General features: G+C 44.6%; 1 protein-coding gene and 1 non-coding gene across 3 annotated transcripts in view; one reads left to right on the forward strand and one right to left on the reverse strand.

The window, feature by feature from the left end:
* Positions 1 to 23,989, forward strand: part of LIMK2 (LIM domain kinase 2) — a 68,603-nt gene that overhangs the window by 897 nt on the left and 43,717 nt on the right. The window contains exon 2 of one of the 2 annotated variants that reach the window (XM_032138850.2): positions 12,569 to 12,668. In XM_032138850.2, the coding sequence (XP_031994741.1) occupies positions 12,569 to 12,668 (100 nt within the window). Of the gene's footprint in view, positions 1 to 12,568; positions 12,669 to 22,424; positions 22,648 to 23,989 lie in introns of those variants that run through there. The other variant, XM_058430986.1, reaches the window with a different exon arrangement.
* On the reverse strand, positions 9,601 to 9,709 carry LOC116459575 (U6 spliceosomal RNA). The gene has a single exon (XR_004245614.1). It is a non-coding gene; the product is annotated as a U6 spliceosomal RNA (small nuclear RNA).

Genomic DNA, 23,989 nt, shown 5'->3' on the forward strand with positions numbered 1-23,989 from the left:
CGGCCAAACACCTCCTGGAAGGAAGAGCTGTCGAAGGGTGAAGGGTAGCTTCAGAGTTGGGTTAGCTGCACCTGCAGTCACCTCCCCGCCACCTCACACACCACCCTGTAGCTTCCTGCCTTCCCCGTCTTTTCCCCCAGCAGCAGGAACCTTCTGTCTCCTATGTTTCCCAGCCACCTGTGTGGGTGGCCCACCCTCTGGGTCCACCAGGGTCAGCGTCCAGAAGCTTTGGAGAGGCGGCAAGAGGGTATTGAGGTGGATGGGGGCTGGCTATCTGCCCCCTGCTTCCTGGCTTTCCGTCTGTGGACAGTCACTTCCTTCATCTTGAATGCAAGGACTGGGCTACCAGTGGGTCACTTCCTCAGCAAGGGCGCATGGGATTTTCTCTTCATTGGTGATAACAGACTTCTGGAGAGAGCTAGGGGTGGAAATGCCTAAAACAAATTTTTTTAGGCTGGGCGTGGTGGCTCATGCCTGTAATCCCAGCACTTTGGGAGGGCAAGGCAGGAGGATCGCTTGAGTCCAGGAGTTCGAGACCAGCTTGGGCAATATAGCAAGACTTCATCTCTTAAAAACAAAACCTCGTCTCTTAAAAAAGATTTTTTTTTAAGCTTACAGAGTCCTTCAACTCAAATGATTTCCAGTAACTTTTTTTTTTTTTTTTTTTTTTGAGACGGAGTCTTGCTCTGTCTGGGGTGCAGTGGCACAATCTCGGCTCACTGCAACCTCTGCCTCCTGGGTTCAAGCGATTCTCCTACCTCAGCCTCCCGAGTAGCTGGGACAACAGGGGCCCGCCACCACGCCCGGCTAATTTTTTTGGTATATTTAGTAATATTTAGTAGAGATGGGGTTTCACCATATTGGCCAGGCTGGTCTTGGACTCCTGACCTTGTGATCTGCCCGCTTCGGCCTCCCAAAGTGCTGGGATTACAGGCGTGAGCCACCGTGCGCGGCCGATTTCCAGTAACTTTTTCTAACAGCTGTGTAATATAGGTTGCCTGTGTTGAACGCTGTTTCTTAGAAAATTGTGAAAGGTTTCACAGTACAATAGTCTAGAGGCATAAAGCCTCTAGATGCATTAGTTTATGCATTCTTTCTTTCATTCAAAGAATATTTGTTGGATTCTTCTGTGTCATATACTTAGCCAAATGCTGAGTACAGTGGTGACATAGTTCTTGGCTTTGTGGTGCTTATAATCCTAGAGATGGACAATAAATAATTGTAACAATTGCAATAAATGCTATAATAGTTAAGGTAAACAATTGAGATAAGTGCTGTAAGAGTGCACCAGGGGTGAGGGTTTTCTCTACTTTTTTTTCTGTTTTGGTAGAGACAGGGTCTCACTATGTTGCCTACGGTGGTCTTCAACTCCTAGTTTCAAGCCATCCTCCTGTCTCAGCCTCCCAAAGTGCTGGGATTACAGGCATGAACCACCATGCCCATCCTCTACTTTTTTTTTTTTGAAGGGAATACTTTTCTTAAAAATGCAAGTTTATGCTGACCCCTGGAGATAAGTAAAAGTTAGCCTGGCAAAAAAAGCTCTCAGAACATTCCAGGCAGAGGAAACAGCATAAAAAGGCCCTAGGGTAGGAAGGCATGTAGTGCCTTTGAGCCTTCAAGCTGGGAGGTCAATATGGTTTTTTGATTTTTTTGTAGGGGGTGAGGAGGCAGAATCTCGCTCTGTTGCCCATGCTGGAGTACAGTGGCGCAATCCAAACTCACTGTACCCTCCACCTCCCAGGTTCAAGTGATTCTTCTGCCTCAGCCTCCTGAGTAGCTGGGACTATAGGCAAGTGCTACCACGCCCAGCTAATTTTTTGTATTTTTATTAGAGACGGGGTCTCACCATGTTGCCCAGGCTGGTCTCAAACTCCTGAGCTCAGGCAGTCCACCCACCTTGGCCTCCCAAAGTGCTAGGATTATAGGTGTGAGCCACTGCGCCCTGCCAAGTATGGCTTTTTTATAGATGAGGAGACTAAGGCCCAGGAATGACAAGATTCCATAGCTAAATAAGCGGTGGTGGTCAGAGTTCATATTTTCCAACTTCAAGTTTAGTGCTTCCTCCTCTCTGTAGCACAAACAGCAGAATGAAGTTGACTATGGAGTCTGAGAAGGAAGTGGGACTTAAACTTTCACTTGTTATTCCATCCAAACCATGTTCTGAGACACCTCAGATTCCTCATGTAACTGGAGAATCAACAACAAAGAAATCAAATATTTACTGAGTGCCTGTGATGTCTGTGGCATTGAGCAGGACCAAGTTTTACCTCTTATAAATTTTAACAGGTGTTAGAACCAGGAGAGAGTTTTGAGATAATGTATAATCTCCTTGTTTTACGTAAGAAGAAACAGGCTCAGGGAAGAAAATGGAATTGTCCAGGGTCACTCAACTAGTGGTAGAACCAGAACCAAGGCAGGACTTCTCCAGTGTTCTTTCCAGTATTCCAGGCTGCTTAAGACATACGGGGTCTGGCACATGGTAAGCCCTTAATAAGTATTTGTGGAAATGAGTTATATATAGTTTGTGCCTCTGAGAAACTTACTGTCTAGTTAAGGTAATTAAGGCAAAAAACAAAACTCCCATGCTGATCAGTAGTGAGATTGCACCTGTGAAAAGCCACCGCACTCCAGGCTGGGCTACATAGCAAGATCCCCATCTCTTAAAAAAAAGAAAAAAATTGATAAGACAAGCTGTTTTAAGGCTTGCATATGACAACATAGAATTTCAAAGATGAGGGAGAATTATCTTCATACATTTATTCAACAAATATATATTGAGTTCCTGCTATGTGCCAAACACTTTTGGCCCCTGGGGATACAGCAAGGAACAAGATAGACCAAATCCCTTCCCTCATGTAGTGTATTTTCTGGTGGGGAGAGATAGACAGCAAGTAAATGTATGAACATCATATTCAGGGATAAATCCATTGAAGAGAAGTGAAGTAGGATAAGGGGATAGAAGAAGTGAGTTGTCAGGGAATGTGTTTGGCATGTTTAAAGAATAGCAGGGTATCCAGGGTGGCCATCAGTTTTGGTTAGGGAATACTTCTTGAAGTGGGTAAGATTTGAGAAATCTTAAATAGGCTTAAAGAAGGTGGGGAAGATGATATCTTAGTAGGGAAGAAACTTTGGGATTAGGAGACAAAAGTAGGCAAGTTTCAGGTCTTCATAAAGGGTAGCAAATACCTGTGGTAGAGGCAAGGATTGGGAGGTGGAAGATTCATAGGAAGTGGAAGGTACAGCTGAGAATGTGGGTGCAACTGGACTAGAGGGTTTAATGCCAGGCTGAGGATTTTTGGAAGTTTCTAGTCTACAGTAGACACCGTAGGTTTAGAGAAAGGAAGAGTCATGATGTGGGCACAGGGCCACCAATTTGGAGGTGGGTACAGTGGGCCCTGAGATGAGGTCTTAGTGGTAGCAATGAAGAAGGCACCAACCAATAAAAGATGCCTCCTGACATAGGCAGGCCAGGGTGACTTGGATGGCCCTGGATGTGTGATGGAGCAGGGTAGGGTCCAAAATGACCACAAGATTTCAAAACTAAATAAAAATCCATCATGATCAAGGGGCTGTATTAGGCTTTCCACATTCATGGTGGATTTTCTGCATCTTCTGGAGGCTGAGCTGATTCCCAGAACAGGGCTGCCTTCTTGTTAGTGTAACCTTGAGCAGGGCTAATAGGGCCCACCGTCACACGTCTCATTTCAATGAGAGGACCTAAAACTGTAGCAGTCTCTTACAAGTCTACCTTCTTTCTCATCCTTGATCTATTTGTATATAGTAGAAAGAATTAGACTATTTTACTTATTAATTTACATTGAATAGTAACTAGAACATGAAACCAATGCCTGGTTTCATTAAAGTGTTCCTTGAACGTTCTTTCTGGGATTCTTTTTTATCATGTCTTTCTGCCTGTAATTTGTTTTGTCCAGGAAAGAAAGTCTAAAATGTAGTTAAAGACAGGCTTTGAGCCAGGTGCAGTGGCTCACGCCTGTAATCCTAGCACTTTGGGAGGTTGAGGCAGGTGGATCACGAGGTCAGGAGTTCAAACCAGTCTGGCCAAGATGGTGAAACCCCGTCTCTACTAAAAATACAAAAATTATCCGGGCATAGGGGCAGGTGCCTGTAATCCCAGCTACTTGGGAAGCTGAGGCAGAGAATTGCTTGAACCCGGGAGGCAGAGGTTGCAGTGAGCTGAGATCGCGCCACTGCACTCCAGCCTGGGTGACAGAGCGAGACTCCGTCTCAAAAAAAAAAAGACAGGCTTTGGAGACTAGACCTGTGGTCTAATCCCAGCTCAAACATTTATTAGCTGAGTATTTCAGTTTCCTCTTCCGTAAAATGAGAATAATAATAGTTCTTCAAGACTAGTCCTGATCTCATGGGATCTTTGTATTCGGTTAGTTCATACTTGCGTAGTGCTTAGGACATTGCCTGGCATAAAGTAGTTTTTTTCCCCTATCATTGACAACTGGCAGAGAACTGCTGTATGAGAATATATCAATTGGTTAATCAGTTCTCTGATAAAGATATTTTTTATAGGCCCTCCGTAGATAAGAAAATGCCTCCTCATTCACAGTTAAGTGAACTTCTGGTTGGAAGTTACAGTCTGGGTGGCCTGAAAGACATAAGAACCATCTGTCTCATTTGTCACTGCAGTGTATTCTGTTACTGTACTGAGCTTGCCTTGCCTGTAGCACCTGGTTTGTCCCTCTCTGACATGTTATTTCTGTGTATATCCATGTCCTTCACACCCCATGAGTACGCACCAAGGGCCCCAGTAATTCCTGGCCTACTCTGTGCCTTGCACATGGGCACATAGAAAAAAGTTTGCTGAGTGTTTTGAAAACCTTCCCTTCAGATTTTAGAAGTTTCTATATTCAGCTTAACCTTTTCCCCAGCCAACTTCCTAGATACACATGCAGGAAGGAAGAGAAGTTAGTCACAAATCGGTCCAACTAAGTGCCTGGCACCATGGGAGATATTTTCACATCTATTACATTATTTCTGTTAATCCACTTGGTAATCCTGTAAAGTAGGTGGTATTATCTTCTTTTTAAAGATTAGGAGACAAGCTCAGAGAGGTCAAATAATTTGCCCAAGGACACAGAGGCAAACAGTGACAGATTCAGGTTTCAAACACACATACATTTACCCCTCACAAATTTTTCCAAATAAACTAAAGAAGGGAAGAAGAGAACAACAGCAAGAAGGAAACTTTCTGAGATACCTGTGTCTGTGCCTTAACCTGAAAAAGGAGAGGCCCTTGGTTTGGTGTCAGTCTCTCAGAGCTGGAAGAAATCACTGGATCCCTCCTTTTACAAAAGAACAATCTAAGGTTTAGAGAAGCTCACAAGCTCTTTTAAAAATCATCTAATCTTTTTTTTCCTGAGACACTCCTTTTGGTAAAATTTAGTAAGCTAGTGAGGAAGAAAACCCTTTGAGTTACAGGGAGAGTATCTAGAGGAATGTTAATCATTACTGTTAGTCTTTTTGATAGTCACTTCATTAAAATGTGATCTTTTTCTCTTGGCTGTTCCCCAGCAGCTGCTGCCCTGCCCTTCTGCTTTCTGCTTTGTCCCAGAACAAATGGGATTTATACACCTGACCCACTAGTTCCCAAGGGGCCCAGGGGTTACCATACTTGTTTTGTGCTGCACTGAATTGGCTGAGTTTTGTTCCTGGTTCTCATTGTCTGGTGGAACATGAGAAGCTTCAAAGATTTTTTTAAATGAAAGGATAGGATGTTGATTTAAGCTAGGCATTAGAGTCTCATGAGCTCTCAGTGTTTGAGGATTTCTCACCATTTTGAAGCCTAAAAAGAACTCATTTGCAGAAACCAAGCTCTTAGACCAAGTTTAAGGTGAACATTGTGGGGACTGCATTGGCTCTGAGCTGGGATACCAGGCCAAGCCCTTCCACTGAATAGCTGTGTGTCCTTGAGCAAGTCTCAACTTGTCTGAGGCTGCATAGGGTATTAAAAATATGACTGGCATGATAGTCTCTGAGCATGGGTTTGAGTCCCTGCTGGACCATCTTTCAATAGCTTTGTGATGGTTAGGCAAGTCTATTTTCCTTCTTTTTTTTTTTTTTTGGTCCCTGCCCCAATGGATTCACATTTGTTTGAGGGCCACATTGCTAATTAAGTTGGGAGAGAGAAGCATACATAAAGTGAATGTCAAGTGAACGTATTTTATACCAAGATTGAAAAGGTCTTAAAGGTGAGAACCCCTATAATGAGCCATTTGTTGCAATGCTCACCTTACATTGCACAGTTACACTTATTAAAAGCAACAAATTCCAATAATAACTGAAAACACAGTTTTCTGTTTATTAAACACCTAATAAGGGTCCTTTATTGTTTGAGGGTACTGTGAACATTTGCTTAATCAAGCTCCTTTTCTGGACTCTTTTTTTTTTTTTTTAAATTTTAATTTTTTTTTTTTTTTAGATAGAGTCTGGCTCTGTCGCCTAGGCTAGAGTGCAGTGGCGCGATCTCGGCTCACTGCAAGCTCCGCCTCCCGGGTTCATGCCATTCTCCTGCTTCAGCCTCCTGAGTAGCTGGGACTACAGGGGCCCGCCACCATGCCCGGCTAATTTTTTGTATTTTTAGTAGAGACGGGGTTTCACTGTGTTAGCCAGGATGGCCTCAATCTCCTGGCCTCGTGATCCACCCGCCTCGGCCTCCCAAAGTGCTAGGATTACAGGCGTGAGCCACCGCGCCCGGCCCTTTTCTGGACTCTTAACAATCAGTAGCCACTGTTGATAAGTCTGCAAATATGAGAGGTAAACACTATAGAGGGAGAGAATGAACAGCCTGGTACAATGAGATATTTTCTTAAGGAAGAACTTCCCAGGCTGACTGGACTTTGGATTGGTCCTCCACTAGGCTTCACAGAAATCCCTAAGACTGCATTACAGTATTACATTTCTTTTACATTTCCTAGAATAAAGGTGGTAAGAGAATAGATCAATGAATTTTTAAGACTGTAAGAGAGCTAAAGAGGCCAAGAGTGTTCTCTTGAAGAGGGTCTGGGCTTAGGAGGCTGTGTGCTTTGGGTGAATATCTTTGCTCAGGTACTTCCTAACAGAAAAGCAGTGTGAATGCATAACAGGTAAACTGAGGCCAGGTTTATCCACATGAGACTACTCATAGGTAATCTGGGAGCCAGAACAGTTATTCCAGTGGAATCATCTGTGCTGACCTTTGGAACTTATCTTTGGAAATTGCTTTTATAGCTGGCAGTTGGATCCAAATTTTCAGTTGGGTTCACCACACAAAGGAATGTCTGTTTTGCACCAGGCCCAAGGTTAGGCCCTGGAGATAAGAACATAATAAAGATACAATTCTTACACCTTAGTTCTCTGAATGGGGTATGGGGGAGGAGAGTGGAGAGAGAGGGACTGAAGGAGAGAGAAACATATGCAGTGAACTGTAAATAACAAATTATGTAAAATAGGTATAGACAAAATGAAACAAACACTGCCTGATTTTAGGGAACTTTAAAGAAAGGATAGAAATTTGATTAAGGGGCCGGGAGCAGTGGCTCATGCCTGTAATCCCAGCACTTTGGGAGGCTGAGGTGGGCAGACCACCTGAGGTTGAGAGTTTGAGACCAGCCTGACCAACATGAAGAAACTCCATCTCTACTAAAAATACAAAATTAGCCGGGCGTGGTGGCGCATGCCTGTAATCCCAGCTATACTCAGGAGGCTGAGGCAGGAGAATCACTTGAACCTGGGAGGCGGAGGTTACGGTAAGCCGAGATCGCGCCATTGCACTCCAGCCTGGGTAACAAGAGCAAAACTCCGTTTAAAAAAAAAAAAAAAAAAAAAAAATTTGATTAAGGGAAAAGACAGAGAAGCTTATACATAGAGAATAACTTGAGGTGTGAATGTCAGGATGCAAGTACATGAATAAAAGTGGCAGGAATAGAAAATAGGTCAAACTGTAACTAGAGCATTCTTTTGTAAGGAATGGTGAGAGAGAAGGGTCCTTTGGGACCACATTGTAAGGACCATTTGCTCTTTCAGTAATTGTTTATTGAAGGATTGTAGCAGACCAGGGGCCAGACATGGTTTGCTAGCCCTTTGGAGGTAGCAAAAGCCAACTTTAATGATGTGTGAGAAGTTTTTGTTCCTGCCCCAGGGCCTTCACACATGTCCCCCCTCTCCCGTGTTATCCTTCCTTCTCCTCTTTTTTGCCCATTTAATTTGTATTCATCCTTTAGAGCTCAGCTTAGAAATTACTTCCTCAAGGAATACTTTGCCCGCCCTTGTTTTCCTAGTTTTGAACTTGATGTCTTTGTACCACTTGCCTCAATTATAAATAAATAATAATTATTATTATTATTTTTTGAGACAGAGTCTCGCTCTGTCGCCCAAGCTGGAATGCAGTGGCATGATCTTGGCTCACTGCAACCTCCACCTCCCGGGTTCAAGCAATTATCTTGCCTCAGCCTCCCAAGTAGCTGGGACTACAGGCGCCCACCACCACGCCTGGCTAATTTTTGTATTTGTAGTAGAGATGAGCTTTCACCATATTGGCCAGGCTGGTCTCGAACTCCTGACCTTGTGATCCACCTGCCTCAGCCTCCCAAAGTGCTGGGATTACAGGCATGAGCCACCGCGCCCGGCCCTCAATAAATAATTATATTATTGTTTAATATTTGCTTTGTGTTTAATCTCTCTCTTGTTTGCTCCTCTTTCCCCAGCACAGTGTCAGATGCATAGTTGGCATGCAATAAATATTTGCTGAAAGAATGACTGAAGTGGGTCCATTGAATTTAGCAATAAGTAGTTACTGTTACTGTTGACCTTGGTGAGACAGTTTCAGAGAAATGGTGGGGGTGGAAGCCAGATTGCAGTGCATTATGCAGAAAGTGGGAAGTGAGGAAATGAGGGCAGTGATGTGTAGACAACTTTTTTTCTTTTTTCTTTTTTCTTTTTTTTTTTGAGTCGGAGTTTCACTCTTGTTGCCCAGGCTGGAGTGCAATGGCGAGATCTCGCCTCACTGCAACCTCTGCCTCCCGGGTTCAAGCCATTCTCCTGCCTCAGCCTCCCGAGTAGCTGGGATTACAGGCATGCACCATGCCCGGCTAATTTTGTATTTTTAGTAGAGACAGGGTTTCTCCATGTTGGTCATAGCTGGTCTCAAACTCCCGACCTCAGATGATCCACCCGCCTCGGCCTCCCAAAGTACTGGGATTACAGGCATGAGCCATCGCACCCAGCCTCTTTTTTTTTTTTTTTTGAGACACAGTCTCGCTCTGTCACTCAGGCTGGAGTGCAGTGACGAGATTACTGCAACCTCTACCTCCTGGGTTCAAGCGATTCTCCTGCCTCAGCTTCCTGAGTAGCTGGGACTACAGGCGTGCACCACCATACCCGGCCAATTTTTGTAGTTTTAGTAGAGGTGGGGTTTTACCATGTTGGCCAGGCTGGTCTCAAACTCCTGACCTCAAATGATCCACCCACCTCGGCCTCCCAAGACAACTTTTTCATACGTGTGGCTGTGAAGGGGAGAAACAAGGGTGGTAGCTAGAGGAGAAAATGGGATCTAGAGGTTTGTTTTTTTTTTAAATTAGATTTTAAAACTAAATTAGATTTTAAAACTTCACAAGTTTGCATGTCATCCTTGCGCAGGGGCTATGCTAACCTTCCCTGTCTCAGTCCAATTTTAATGTATGTACTGCTGAAGCGAGAGTATCAGAGGTTTTTATGATGGCAGTGACTTGAACTTACTTAAATGATAATGAGGAGCCAGTGAGGGAGATGGGTGCTGTAAAGATAACTAAAAGTGCACTTCTTCTAAAAAGTAAGATGGAATGGGATCCAGAACAGGGGTGTCATAGTGAGTAGCCCAGCCTTTGTTCCGTGGACACTGGGGAGTCTAACCTAGAGCTGAGATAGCTTGCAGTGTGGATGAGCCAGCTAAGAGTACAGTAGATAGGGAAAAGAAGCCAAAGATCTGAAGTAGGGCTGGGGTGAAGGACAGGGAAGGAATAGAGAGACATTTGGAAAGTGAAACCAGGTGGATATGAGAGGAGAGAGTAGAGGGTCTTGATTTCGGGTCTTTCATGCTTAACCCAGAGCAGCTACTAAAGTAAGTGTTGATTGAATGTCTTTGGGTTTCTCAAGACTGGAGAAAGCAGGGCAAGCTCTGGAGGGTATGGCAATAACAAGTTATCTTGAATATCCTCGTAGTGAAAAGTCCTGATCCTGTTTGAATTTTGGAAATAGAAGTCATTCAGAGCCAAGAGATTGAATTGTTGAGTAAGTGGGTGGTCAGGTTAGAGACTATTACTTTTGGGTTAAAAAGTAAAAATAAGAAACAAGGTGTGGCTCTAAAATAATGAGATTTGCTAGGGGTGGGGCATGGCAGCTCATAAACTGACCCTGAAAGCTCTTACATGTAAGAGTTCCAAAAATATTTCCAAAACTTGGAAGATTCATTTGGATGTTTGTGTTCGTTAAAATCTCTCACTAATTCATTGTTTTGTCCACTGTCCGTAACCCAACCTGGGATTGGTTTGAGTGAGTCTCTCAGACTTTCTACCTTGGAGTTTGTGAGAGTGATGGCATACTCTCTGACCGCTGTCACCCTAAAACCAAAAAGGCCCCTCTTGACAAGCAGTCTGAGGGTTTTAGACCCAGGAAGAACGAGTGATGGGCATATATATATCCCATTACTGAGGCATGAGAAGAGCGGAATGGGTGGGTTGAGGTGGTGTTTTAAGGCCTCTTGCCAGCTTGTTTAACTCTTCTCTGGGGAACGAGGAGGACAACTGTGTACATTGGCTGCTCCGGAATGATGTTGAGCAATCTTGAAGTGCCAGGAGCTGTGCTTTGTCTATTCATGGCCCCTGTGCCTGTGAAACAGGGTTCGGTGACTGTCACTGTGCCTGTGGCAGTCTGTAGTTACCCAGAGAGAACAAAGCTGCATACACAGAGCGCACAAGGGAGTCTTGTAACAACCTTGTCCTGCTTTCTAGGGCTGAGTCAGGTACCACAGCTTGATCTCAGCTGTCCTCTTTATTTCAAGAAGTTGTCATCTGAGCCATACCAGTATTGTATTTTGTTTGGGGCCTCTCTTTTTTGGAGGAACATGAACCGACTCTGTGCTTTTGTCTATGCTGGTCTCAGCTCGCACAACCCTTCACCCTCCTTTCTCAGCCAGTGGTAGATAAGTCTTCCCTATCTTGCAAGGCTCAGCTCAAGCGTCGGCTTTCTCTACAAAGACTTTCCTGGTTCCCCTCATTGGAGTGAACAAGAGTTGACGTGGTAGAATAGAAAGAGCAGAAGCTTTAGAATGAGCCAGACCTGAGTTTGAATGCTAGATCCACCACTTAGCCAGTCAACCCTGCCCCCTGCCCCAAGTTTTAATTTTCCTGTCCATTAAGTGAGTATAATAATACCTATGTCACAGGATTGTTTTGAGAATTAAATGAGATTAGGTCTATGAAAGCACCTAGCAGAGTTCTTGACATATAGGAGGCATTCATGAAATATTTGTTCTTTCTCTTTTATACCCATTACTTTTCTTTTTCTGAACTAAAATAGTACTTGGTTCTATCTCTGAAATAACATCCAAGTGAAAAATGAACAATATGAAAGAGCAGTTCTTTTCCAGTGGATTTGCTTCTTAAGGAGCAGAGATTATGTAATCTAACAGACTCCAACATACAAAGAGCTTTGTATCTAGAACACGAGTCCCCAGCCCCTGGACCGCCAACTGTTAGGGGTCTGTGGCCTGTTAGGAACCAGGCTGCACAGCAGGAGGTGAGCGGCGGGCCAGTGAGCATTGCTGCCTGAGCTCCGCCTCCTGTCAGATCAGTGGTGGCATTAGATTCTCATAGGAGTGTGAACCCTATTGTGAACTGCACATGCAAGGGATCTGGGTTGCATGCTCCTTATGAGAATCTCACTAATGGCTGATGATCTGAGTTGGAACAGTTTGATACCAAAATCATCCCCCCTGCCCCCCAACCCCCAGCCTAGGGTCCGTGGAAAAATTGGCCCCTGGTGCCAAAAAGGTTGAGGACTGCTGATCTAGAGGACCAATGATGTTGGTTGAATAAATGAGCTCTTGGATTAGGTGATGGAAAAATCTGAAAAAACAGGGCTTTTGAGGAATAGGAAAAGGCAGTAACATGTTTAACCCAGAGAGAAGTTTCTGGCTGTTGGCTGGGAATAGTCATAGGAAGGGCTGACACTGAAAACAAGGAGATTGTGTTCGTTTCTTCTTCTCAGAGCTATAAGCAAAGGCTGAAAGTTCTAGAAAAAGGCAAGTTTTGTTTCAGTAGAAAAATGGATAATGAGAACCATTTTTAGAAAATGGAATGAGACTACTTTTGAGGTCATGAGTTCCTTGTCCCTGGAGAGATGAGCAGAGGTTGGACAAGTCCTTACCAGAGATCTTGTGGAGGCAGAAACTGCATCTAGCAGAGCATTGGCCTAACCCTTTCGAATGAGATGCTGTTAACTCAGTCTTATTCTGCATGGTAGGAACCCTGTCCCTTTGCCTCCTGCTACTTTGGGCCTCTCAACCTCTTGGTTTTGTGTGCAGGTGAAGATGTCTGGAGGTGTCCAGCCTGTGGGGACCACATTGCTCCAAGCCAGATATGGTACAGGACTGTCAACGAAACCTGGCACGGCTCTTGCTTCCGGTAGGTGGGCCTATTCTCCCGTCTTTACCAGTGTACTGTGGGCCAAGCACTATTTCATGTTCTGGTGGAAAACACAGAAACAAGCTTCCGAGTTGAGAATTTCAATCTTAGGGTGGGGAAAGGAATGTACCAAGGAAGAGCTCATGACCAAACCTCAAGTGTGGCCCCCCTGAACCCAGGTTAAATTGGAAGATCCACAAATGGGCCAGCTGGAGGCAGGGTGGAGGGATGAGAGGAGCCCTTTCCAGGGTTGTCCCATATCCCTCACTTTATGGGTGAGGAAACTGAGGCCCAGGAAGAGTAACTTTCCTGTGGCTGCACTACAGATTATGCAGGTACTTTAAGAGTTGTTTTTATTCTTATTTTATTTTATTTAATTTTAATTTAATTTAATTTAATTTTTATTTTATTTTATTTTATTTTATTTTATTTTATTTTATGAGAGGGAGTATCGCTGTTGCCCAGGCTGGAGTGCAGTGGTGCAATCTCGGCTCACTGCAACCTCCGCCTCCTGGGTTCAAGTGATTTTTCTGCCTTAGCTTCCTGAGTAGCTGAGATTACAGGCGCCTGCCACCATGCCCAGCTAATTTTTGTATTTTAGTAGAGACGGGGTTTCAACATGTTGGTCAGGCTGGTCTTGAACTCCTGACCTCAAATGATCCACTCACCTCGGCCTCCCAAACTGCTGGAATTACAGGCGTGAAGTGCTGCGCCCAGCCAAGAGTTGTTTTTAGTGTGGTTGGCAGAGCCAGCTCTTCCTCACCACAGGATGCCTCCCTAGGTTCCTACTTTTTGTTCCTAGCTTTATTATAGCTACATTATTATTATTATTATTATTATTATTATTATTATTGAGACAGAGTCTCACTCTGTCGCCCAGGCTGGTGTACAGTGGTGCGATCTCGGCTCACTGCAACCTCTGCCTCCCCAGTTCAAGCAGTACTCCTGCCTCAGCCCCCCGAGTAGGTGGGACTACAGGCGCCTGCCACCACACCCGGCTAATTTTTGTATTTTTAGTAGAGGTGAGATGTCACCTTGTTGGCCAGGTTGGTCTCGAACTCCTGACCTCAGGTGATCCGCCTGCCTCGGCCTCCCAAAGTGCTGGGATTACAGGCATGAGCCACTGCGCCCTGCCTATAGCTACATTATTTTTGTAGGCAGCTCAGTTTCTTAAAAATTATACAGACTTCAAATCAGATTTGTTCCTGCTGTCTGAGGCTCAGTTTCTTCATCTGGAAAATGGATGGTAATAATCTTGTTGAGATTGAATGAAATAATATATGCAGTATACCCAGTACATGATAGACACCCAGTGAATGGTTATTCCTTCCTCCCATCAGATTGGAATTCTCAAGGGTGGGAACTTGTCTTTGTATTCTTCACAATGTAAAACAGTTGAAATTTGTTGGTGGAAAGAAGAGCGGTCCACTCCAGAGGCTGGATGGGCATGCCTGGCCCCCAAGGTCTGAAGTGCTGGGGCTGTGCTTATATCCTGAGAATGAGATAGACTAGACAGGCACCTTGTGCTGTAGATTCTAGCTCCCGCACATAGCTCTTGTTGTAAAGCATCCCTGTGCTTATACCAAGTAATTGAGTTGACCTTTAAACACTTGCCTCTTCCCTGGGAACCATGTAGGGGATTGGCCTGGAGACGTCTGGCCTCTGGAAGAGTTGAAGAGGAACCATCATTATTATCCTTTCCTTTCAGCTATAACTCAGAGCTCTCAAGTCTTTTCTGTGGATCTTATTGCCTTGGTTCTTGCCCCTTTTACTCCCAGGGAAGTTGATTCTGTCTTTTCTGTTCCGTTTAGTGTGATAGGGGCAGAGAGTGTCAGAGCTGTAAGGGACCTTATAGTTAAAGCCTTTGGCTAGCCCTTTCATTTTATAGCTGGGACTAATAAGTAACATCAAAACCCAATGAGTTCACAGATTGGGTCTCGCCTTGGCATGTAACCCATATGTTCATATTTGTTCTTGCTGTTTTCCTATGTGTATGAATATTTTCTATCCAACATAAGCAGGACAGGGTAGAGCAAGTTAATCTTTGGAATTTCTGGATTCTCCTAGAGCTAAAAAACTTCAGAACTAGAAGAAACCACCCACTATATGGTATAACCCATTCATATCACAGATGAGAGGCCTGAAACCAAAAAGACTTGCTCAGGGTTACTTAGGCCATGGATGACAAGAGCTGGCCCTAGAACTGAAGTCTTGGGTCATTTGTAGGTCTAGTCAGATGCTAGCTTGTTAGCTTTGTGTGCGTGTGTGTGTGTGTGTGTGTGTGTGTGTGTGTGTGTGTGTGTGATAGAGACAGAAAGAAAGATAACATGTACACAAATACATAAAGAGGAAGTAAGACACATTAGCCTGGTAGATAAGAGTACAGGCAGGCCAGGTGTGGTGGCTCACGCCTGTAATCCCAGCACTTTGGGAGGCCAAGGCAGGTGGATCACCTGAGGTCAGGAATTCGAGACCAGCCTGACCAGCATGGTGAAACCCCATCTCTACTAAATACAGAAAAAAATTAGCTTGGCATGGTGGCACATACCTGTAATCCCAGCTACTTGGGAAGCTGAAGCAGGAGAATCGCTTGAATCCGGGAAGCGGAAGTTGCAGTGAGCTGAGATTGTGCCATTACACTCTAGCCTGGGCAACAAGAGGGAAACTCCATCTCAAAACAACAACAACAACACAACCAAGAGTACAGGCTATGGAATGAGACTATGGTTTTAAATCCTGGCTTTGCAATTTATTAACTAGCCTTAAGTGACTTCCCTGAGCTTCAGGCACCAATCTGTAAAATGAGGATAAGAATATTACTCATGCCACATGGTTGTTAGGGAGGATTAAATGTGATAACCTATATAAAGTGGCTAGCATAGCCTCTGACATATAGAAAACCCTTAATAGGGCTGGATGTGGTGGCTTATGCCTGTAATCCTAGCACTTTGGGAGGCCGAGGCGGAAGGATCACTTGAGCCCAGGAGTTTGAGACCAGCCTGGCCAACATGGCAAAACTCCACCTCTACAAAAAATACAAAAATATTAGCCAGGCATGATGGCACACACCTGTAGTCCCAGCTACTTGGGAGGCTGAGGAGCGATGATTACCTGAGCCCAGGGATATCAAGGCTGTAGTGAGCCGTGATCATGCCACTGTACTCCAGCCTGGGGGACAGAGTGAAACCCGTCTCAAAACAAAACAAATGAAAAAAAAAACTCTTAATAATCAGTAACTGTCACTTTATATTATGTTGTGAGTGTGTGTCTATATACACCTACATGTATACATTTCTCTTATTACACATTCATTGGTGATCTGATGTGGAGCCCCAGGGATTAAGGGCAACTTTGAACTACCCTGACACAATCAAGCCAAATATCATTCCCGTGGAGGAAGTAGAGTATCTAGGTTCTGTCTCCTAGTTGCAGCTTTACCTTGAGGACAGAGACTCTAATCCAGCTGTACTGAAGGAGCACATCTCCTGACTTTGAGCTTTCCCCTGGTAAATTCAAACTGGATGTAATGGTGCCCTCAGATAGAGCCTGGTAATTTGCCCTGGGGAGAGTGACTGTCTTTTGGATCTAATTTGACTTTTGCCCCAGTTGGAGGAAAATCTTCAGGGCTAGGAAGGATTGTATCTGTCCGACCCCAGAGATAACCTGGGTCATTTTGAGGAACGTGGGGCATCAACCTGAATGGTCTTGTAAGATCTCTACCACGCCAGCTTGCCAGTGTTTCTCTGATGAATTTAGAGTACCTGAGTAGTGCAGGCCTGCTGGGAGGAGGACTCTCCCTCTGTGCTACTCAGAGAAATTCATTCTTCATGGCCCCCTTCCAGCCTTGCTCTTACCCAGCTGGGCTACAGTTACAATAAAGGAAATGACTTTTCTTCTCCCCTTCCCCCAGTACCTTTGTTTTCCTAGTCACGGAGTGGGGCTGGATATTGAATGGAGAAATTGCTGGGGTCTATCCTAAACTCCTCCCCTCAGCTCCCCCTTACATTACCCCATTGTCCTGTCTGCAGCCACATCCATAATCCTGCTTCTGTTAGCCTTCCGACAGACCCTCAGGTGCCCAGGACAACATGAAGCTACTTAAAGCTGGAACCTGGGACTGTGCAGTGGAGGCCAGCAACAAAACTGAAAGTAGCTCTGTCAGTAATTGTGCTGGTGTGATTAGGCGGCTGGCCAGAATCTTTTGTATCTCCTGGACATATGGCTGACTAGTCCTCCTAAGCCTTCCCAACAGGCCTCTTTTTTTCCTCTTTTTTCTTTTCTTTCTTTCTTTCTTTCTTTCTTTCTTTCTTTCTTTCTTTCTTTTTTCTTTCTTTCTTTCTTTCTTTCTTTCTTTCTTTCTTTCTTTCTTTCTTTCCTTTCTTTCCTTTCTTTCTTTCTTTCTGGCTAGTGAAGTGAACTTGTGGGAGTGGAAAAGGAACAAAGAAATCGGTAACTGGTAGTGATCAATTACTTGTAAACACCATTGTACTTGGACTAGCCCAACAGGCCTTTTTTTAAAACTCTGAGTACCTCTCTTTCCTTTCCTTGAGCAGTGCCATTAATTCTGTATCTGGGGCAATCCTTTCTGATGTTCTCTGGACCTGGCTCTCTCTCCTTAGGAGAGGCCAGGAGAGTAGCCAGAGAGCATGTCATTTGTAGCTGAGGTTAAAGTGTGGAGCTATGAATGGTGACCTGGCCTCTTGGCGTGTTAGCAAGCCAAAGGACCTTGACAACTTTTTTGATGATTGTCCCTTCACCCTGATCAAAGGTGTTTGGCTTAGGAGGAGGGAAGAAAAGCTACCCCTGTTAGTCTTGATGGCTCCAGCGTGGGTCTCCATTGCTTGCCTTGGTTCCTAACAGCATTATCAGAAGGAAAATCCACCGCTCTTAAGGCTCCTGGGAACTTTCAGGACCTCCTTTCTCAGGATTGCAAACATGAGACTATTTGAGCTTTCACTTTTGAGAAGCGGTTACTAATACCTATACTCTGGGAAAGGGCTAATGCAGATAGAAGACTGTGGTCACTGCATCAGGCAACAGACCATTTCCGCTAAATTTAGTGACTCCAGGAAGGCCAGTGAAGAAATAACACACGTAGCAACCAGAGACTATGTTGTAATATGTTGGCTGACAGCAGGGTACTTTCTGTGATGCTGAAAGCCACATTCATTTTCTCTCCCTCATCCCCATCTAAGCAAGCCTGGTAGAATCTTAATTACAGTAATAGGTACCACTTATTGAGTACTCTGTGCCAGGCACCCTCCTAAGCATATGACATGCATAGCACATTTAATCCTTACAATGACTTAATAAAATGTAGTACTGGTCTTACCTACTTCAAGAATAGGGAAATGAAGGTTACTTGTTTAAAGTCACAGAGCTAATAGGTAGCATAGCTGGGATTTGAACTCAGGCACTCTTACTCCTTGCCTGCAAGAGTCTCTTGGCATTCTTGAATGCAAGCATATTTTTTAACCTCACTGAGGCTCAGTTTCCTCTTCTATAATATGCGGTAAAAAGCCCTCACCTTGCCTGCCACACACTGGTAGTGTCGGATAACATTGAAGGGTATTAGTTTAAAGGCTTCATGGACTCTAAAATGTCAACAAAAGTGCTGTTAACTTTCTTCTGGGTCTCAGGCTCCTGATGTAGAGTCAGTGGAGCAACCCTGCCATCTGCTGTTGTGCTGTTGATGTTGCTGCCACACTTACTAACCTAAACCTTTGATTCTGGCTGTGGCCTTCTCCGGAAGGTGTTTACTCATTTGTCCAGTTTATCTTTTAGGAAACAGCCAGCCGGTAGATCATTAAGGCTGGCTATTGGACAGGGGGCTGGGGCCTGCCTGACAGAGGAAGGAAGGGCAGACATCTGGTTCTTCCTCTGCCCCTACAAGAGACTCCAGCCTGACCAGAGTGGTACTCCTAGGATGTAGCAGCAGCATATGACCTTGAATGTGCCTTAATCCTGCTCTTTACTTTGGGAAGAGAGAACTAAGGACCCACAGACGTTTCACAGCTTCTATAGGAGGCAGAGGTAGAAAAGTGGAGAGAGATGAGGCCAGAGATAGATAACTGATATTAATTAAACGTTGTATTAAGAACCTCACTTAGATTATCTGATTCAATCCTCATAATAACCCTGCAGCCCCCACCTTTTTTTGAGACAGGGTCTTGCTCTGTTGTCCAGGCTACAGTGCACTGGTACAATCATAGTTCACTGCGGCATCAACCTCCTGAGCTCAAGCAATCCTCCCACCTCAGCCTTGCAAGCAGCTTGGACTACAGGCGTGCCACCACACCTTGCCAATTTTTTTTATTTTAAGTAGAGACAAGGTCTTATTAATACTATGTTGCCCAGGCTGGTCTTGAACTCCTGAGCTCAAGCGATCCTCCTGCCCCAGCCTCCCAAAGTGCTTGGGATTATGGGAGTAAGCCACTGTACCTGGCCAGTGCAACCCCCATTTTATACTAAAACAGCAGGGCCCAGAAAGGTTTGGAGTAACTTGTCCAGGGTCACACAGCTGATATTTGAACTCAGGTCTCCCTGGCTCCCAAGAGAGTCTGCTTTCCACTAGGACTTCCAGGAAAAAAAAAAAAACAAAAACAGTAGACTTGGAGACAGAAAATCTGATTTGAGTCTTAGTTGAGCTAGGCTAACTGTGTAACTGCACGCAAGGTCCTTAGCCCCTGTGAGCCTCAGTTTCTTATCTGAAAAATGTCATAAAAGTACTCCATCTCATGGAGTAGTTGTGATGATCAAGGACTCTGAAAACATTAGAATGGTTTAATGTGAAGGATTAGCAGCAGCACATGGCAGCATTGTGCATCTTATACTAACTATCCAAATATATCAAGCGTCATTTGCTATATATAAAAGGCATCAAACTAGGCACTGTGGGGGATACGGAGTTGGCATACTAGCCTGGCCTCTTAATTAATTCATTAATTAGCTTATTTATTTTTGAGACAGGTCTTGCTCTGTTGCCCAGGCTGGAGTGCAGTGGCATGATGATAGCTTACTATAGCCTCAATCTCCCAGGCTTAAACAATCCTCCTGAGTAGCTGGGACTACAGGCACACACTACCATGCCCAGCTAATTTTTTTTTTTTTTTTTTTTTTTTTTTTTTTTGGAGAGACAGGGTCTTTCTCTGTTGCCCAGGCTGGTCTCAAACTCCTGGGCTGGAGATCCTCCCACCTGGGCCTCACAAAGTGTTGGGATTACAGGTATGAGCCACAGCACCTGGCCTGGTCTCTTAACTGGTTCCCTAAGACAGCTGGAAATAGAGAATGTCATGGAGCATTCCTAACCATGGGCTCCAGCCTGGCTTTCATTCTGTTTCTCCCCTGAAACAACATTCCTTTAGTAATATTCCAAATAACAGCTTCATCAGTCTGTCTACCGACCACTCTTCAGGCTTCATCTTATATGACCTCCCAAACTGCACTAAGGGTTGTATTAGAGAAAAGTGGATAAAGTTTGGAGTCAGGCTGCTTGAGCTTAAATGCCAGCTTCACTTACCAGCCACCTGACCATGAGTCAGCTGCTTAACCACTCTTTGCCACAGTTTCCTTGTCTATGAAAAGGGAAATGGCTCCCACCTCAAAAAGTTGTTAACATTACATTCAATCATGTATTCAAAGTCCTGAGCATAATGCCTGGCCATGACTGAGACTTAACAGATGTTAGCATTTCTTATTAGTATCTGTCAGTCTTGAAATGTTCTCTTCCCTTGGCTTTCATGACGTTCCATGCTCTCCTGGTTTTCTCTTACCTCTCTGGTAATACCTGTTTGCTTATCCTTCTTTGTCCAGCTCTGAGATGTTACCATTCCTTCAGGCGTGCTATCTGTTTTCTCCTTAGGCAGTCTTACACACACTCATGGCTTCCTTCCATTGTCCTCCATACACTGATGACCCTAAAATCAGTATCTCCAGCCTAAACCTTTCCACTGAGTTCTAGACCCATATGTTTTACTGTCAATCTGGCTTGTCCATTTGGATGTCTTCCAGGCACTTCAGACTCTCTTCTCTAGACTTCACTGGACTTTCATTCTTCCTCCTAAAACTGGCTCCTCTTCCATTGAAACATGTATGTCATTGAGAGGCACCACCATCCACCCAGTGCCTAAGCCAGAAACCTAGGAGTCCTTGATACCTCTTCTCTCTCATCCTGCATATCCAAGCCTATGAGTTTTATCTCTAAATTGTATTTTGGTAGGTTTACTTCTTCCTTTTCTCCCACCACCACCCTGCTCCAAGCTACCATCATCTCACCTGGATGTCTGCAATAGCCTCATCTCCCACAGTCACTCCGCACCCCCTAATCTATTCTCTATAGAGCAGTTGGAAGGAGTGATTTTTTTTGTTTGTTTTGTTTTAGACAGAGTCTCACTCTATTCCCCAGGCTGGAGTGCAGTGGCACAATTTTGGCTCACTGCAACTTCTGCCTCCTGGGTTTAAGCAATTCTCCTGCCTCAGCCTCCCAAGTAGCTGGGATTAAGGCACCTGCCACCATACCTGGCTAATTTTTATATTTTTAGTAGAGACGAGGTTTCGCCATGTTGGCCAAGCTAGTCTCGAACTCCTGACCTCAGGTGATCCGCCTGCCTCGGCCTCCCAAAGTGCTGGGATTACAGGTGTGAGCCACTGCACCTGGCTGGAAGGAGTGATCTTTAAAAAAAAAAAAAAAAAAACTTGACTACGTCACTCTGTGTTGTCTCTCCTACCTTGTACACTTCCACAACTTCCCAGTGCTCTTGGATAAAGACCAAAATCCTTAACTTGGCTGAGCGCAGTGGCTCACACCTATCATCTCAGCACTTTGGGAGGCCGAGGCAGGCAGATCATGAAGTCAAGAGATCGAGACCATCCTGGCCAACATGGTGAAACCCCATCTCTACTAAAAATACAAAAATTAGCTGGGCATGGTGGCGTGTGCCTGTAGTCCCAGCTACTTGGGAGGCTGAGGCAGGAGAATCACTTGAACCTGGGAGGCAGAGGTTGCAGTGAGCCGACATCACGCCACTGCACTCCAGCCTGGTGACAGAGTAAGACTCCATCTCAAAAAATAAAAATAAAAAATAAAAAATAATCCTTAATTTGGCCTACAGTAGAGCCCTCCGTAATCTGGCCTCTCTCCACATCTCCACAACCTCCTGCTCCCTGCACTTCAGCCTCACCTCTCTTCTGCACAGGCCCTCCTTCTGACAAGGGCTTTGTTCATTCTGCTCCCTCTGCCTGGAATGTCCCCTTACTCTTTTAACTCCTGCTTATCATTTAGATCTTTATCTGGATGGCTCAGAGAAATATAGAAGTAATTCCTCACCCTGAAAAATAGGTTAGGTCCCTGTTTTATGTTTTCATAGACCTTTCCTTTGAGGCTTTTTTTTTAAAAATAGTTTTAATCTCACATTTATTCATGTGATCATCTCTTTAATGATATCTTAAGACCTCTAATAGAACAATTTGGTCATGGACTGTGGGGTTTTTGCCCCTCATTGTGTCATCACTGAGCATATTGTTGGCACAGGAGGGATATTTGTTGAATGAATTGCTAGAGGTGGCCAAGAGATATGATGTAAGTCAGGCTTTTCCCTGCTCTTCCCCTTCCCCTTCCCCACATCCTTCCTATAGCAGCCACTGTGGCTGCAGTTACTGTAAATGGCAAGAAGGAATCAGTTCCGGACATTGGGTTGTTTTAGAAAATTGCCTGCAAGTGTCAGGGTGATAAGTTAAAGCTTTGTCTTTTGCCCTCAGAGGAGCTATCCCACAGTGAGTAGAAGCCAGAGAAGCTGACCCCAGGAGTCCTTCTTTCCAGCAGCAGGTCTTGAGCTGCACTTCTCTGTAGCTACAATCCAGGCAGGAACAAGCCCTAGGTACCTCCGGAGAGCGGGGCAAGAGAGGAAGAATGAGTTCAACTACTCTAGCTACCAAACTGATTATGAATTGCCCTGAAATCTGAAAAATTTCAATTCCAATCGTAAGTTTGTTTTGTTTCCTTTTGTTTTCTTAAATTTTATGTTTGAAAGATGGCATTAACTAAAGATACACATTCGGTATAGAGTGGAAAAAATGGAATACTTGCATAGTATCTTTTACTTATAGGTGATTTATGATGGGGAGTGGGGTGGATAGGTTGGCAGTTCCCCCAAGAACTTGGAAATGAAGTTTGTCCTCTGTGAGTTGAATTAATTAGATCCACAAGTAATGAGAGCAGTATTGTGTTGTAGTTAAGAGCACACACTAGAACCACATTGCTTGGTTTCAAATCCTGGTTCTGCCATTTATTATCTGTGTACTTTGGGCAAGTTACTTGCCCTTTGTGTGCTTCATTTTTCTCATCAAGAAAATGGAGAGGCCAGGTGTAGTGGCTCATGCCTATAATCCCAGCACTTTGGGAGGCCAAGGTGGGCAGATCACCTGAGGTCAGAAGTTCAAGACCAGCCTGGCCAACATGGTGAAACCCTGTCTCTACAAAAATACAAAAATTAGCCAGGCATGATGGCGGGTGCCTGTAATCCCAGTTATCCAGGAGCCTGAGGCGGGAGAAACACTTGAACCTGGAAGGCGGAGGTTGTAGTGAGCCAGGATTGCACCAATGCACTCCAGCCTGGGTGACAAGAGCTAGACTTGGTCTAAAAAAAAAAAAAAAGAAACTGGAGATACAGGCCGGGTACAGGGCTTACACCTATAATATCAGCACTTTGGGAGGCCTAGGCGAGAGGATTGCTTGAACTCAGGAGTTTCAAGATCAGTCTGGGTAACAGAGCAAGACCTCATCCCCACAAAAAATAAAAAATTTAGCCAGGCATGGTGGCTCATGCCTGTGGTCCCAGCTACTCAGGAGGCTGAGGCGAGAGGATCGCTTGAGCCCAGAAGGTTGAGGCTGCAGTGAACCATGACTGCACCACTACATGCCAGCCTGGATGACAGAGCAAGACCCTATCTCAAAAAAAAAAAAAAGAAAGAAAGAAAGAAACAAGCCAGGCGCGTTTGCTCACGCCTGTAATCCCAGCATTTTGGGAGGCTGAGGCAGGCGGATCACCTGAGGTCAGGAGATCAAGACTAGCCTGACCAACATGGTGAAACCCCATCTCAACTGAAAATATAAAAATTAGCCAGGCATGGTGGCATGCTCCTGTAGTCCCAGCTACTCGCTCGGAGGCTGAGGCACGAGAATCGCTTGAACCCAGGAGGCGGAGGTTGCAGTGGGCCAACATCGTGTCACTGCACTCCAGCCTGGGAGACAGAGCGAGACTTTGTCTCAATAAATAAATAAACATAAAATAAAATAAAATAAAATAAAATAAAATAAAATAAAA

Source organism: Hylobates moloch, unplaced genomic scaffold, assembly GCF_009828535.3.
Source record: "Hylobates moloch isolate HMO894 unplaced genomic scaffold, HMol_V3 SCAFFOLD_19, whole genome shotgun sequence".
In the NCBI taxonomy this organism is placed as follows: domain Eukaryota; kingdom Metazoa; phylum Chordata; class Mammalia; order Primates; family Hylobatidae; genus Hylobates; species Hylobates moloch.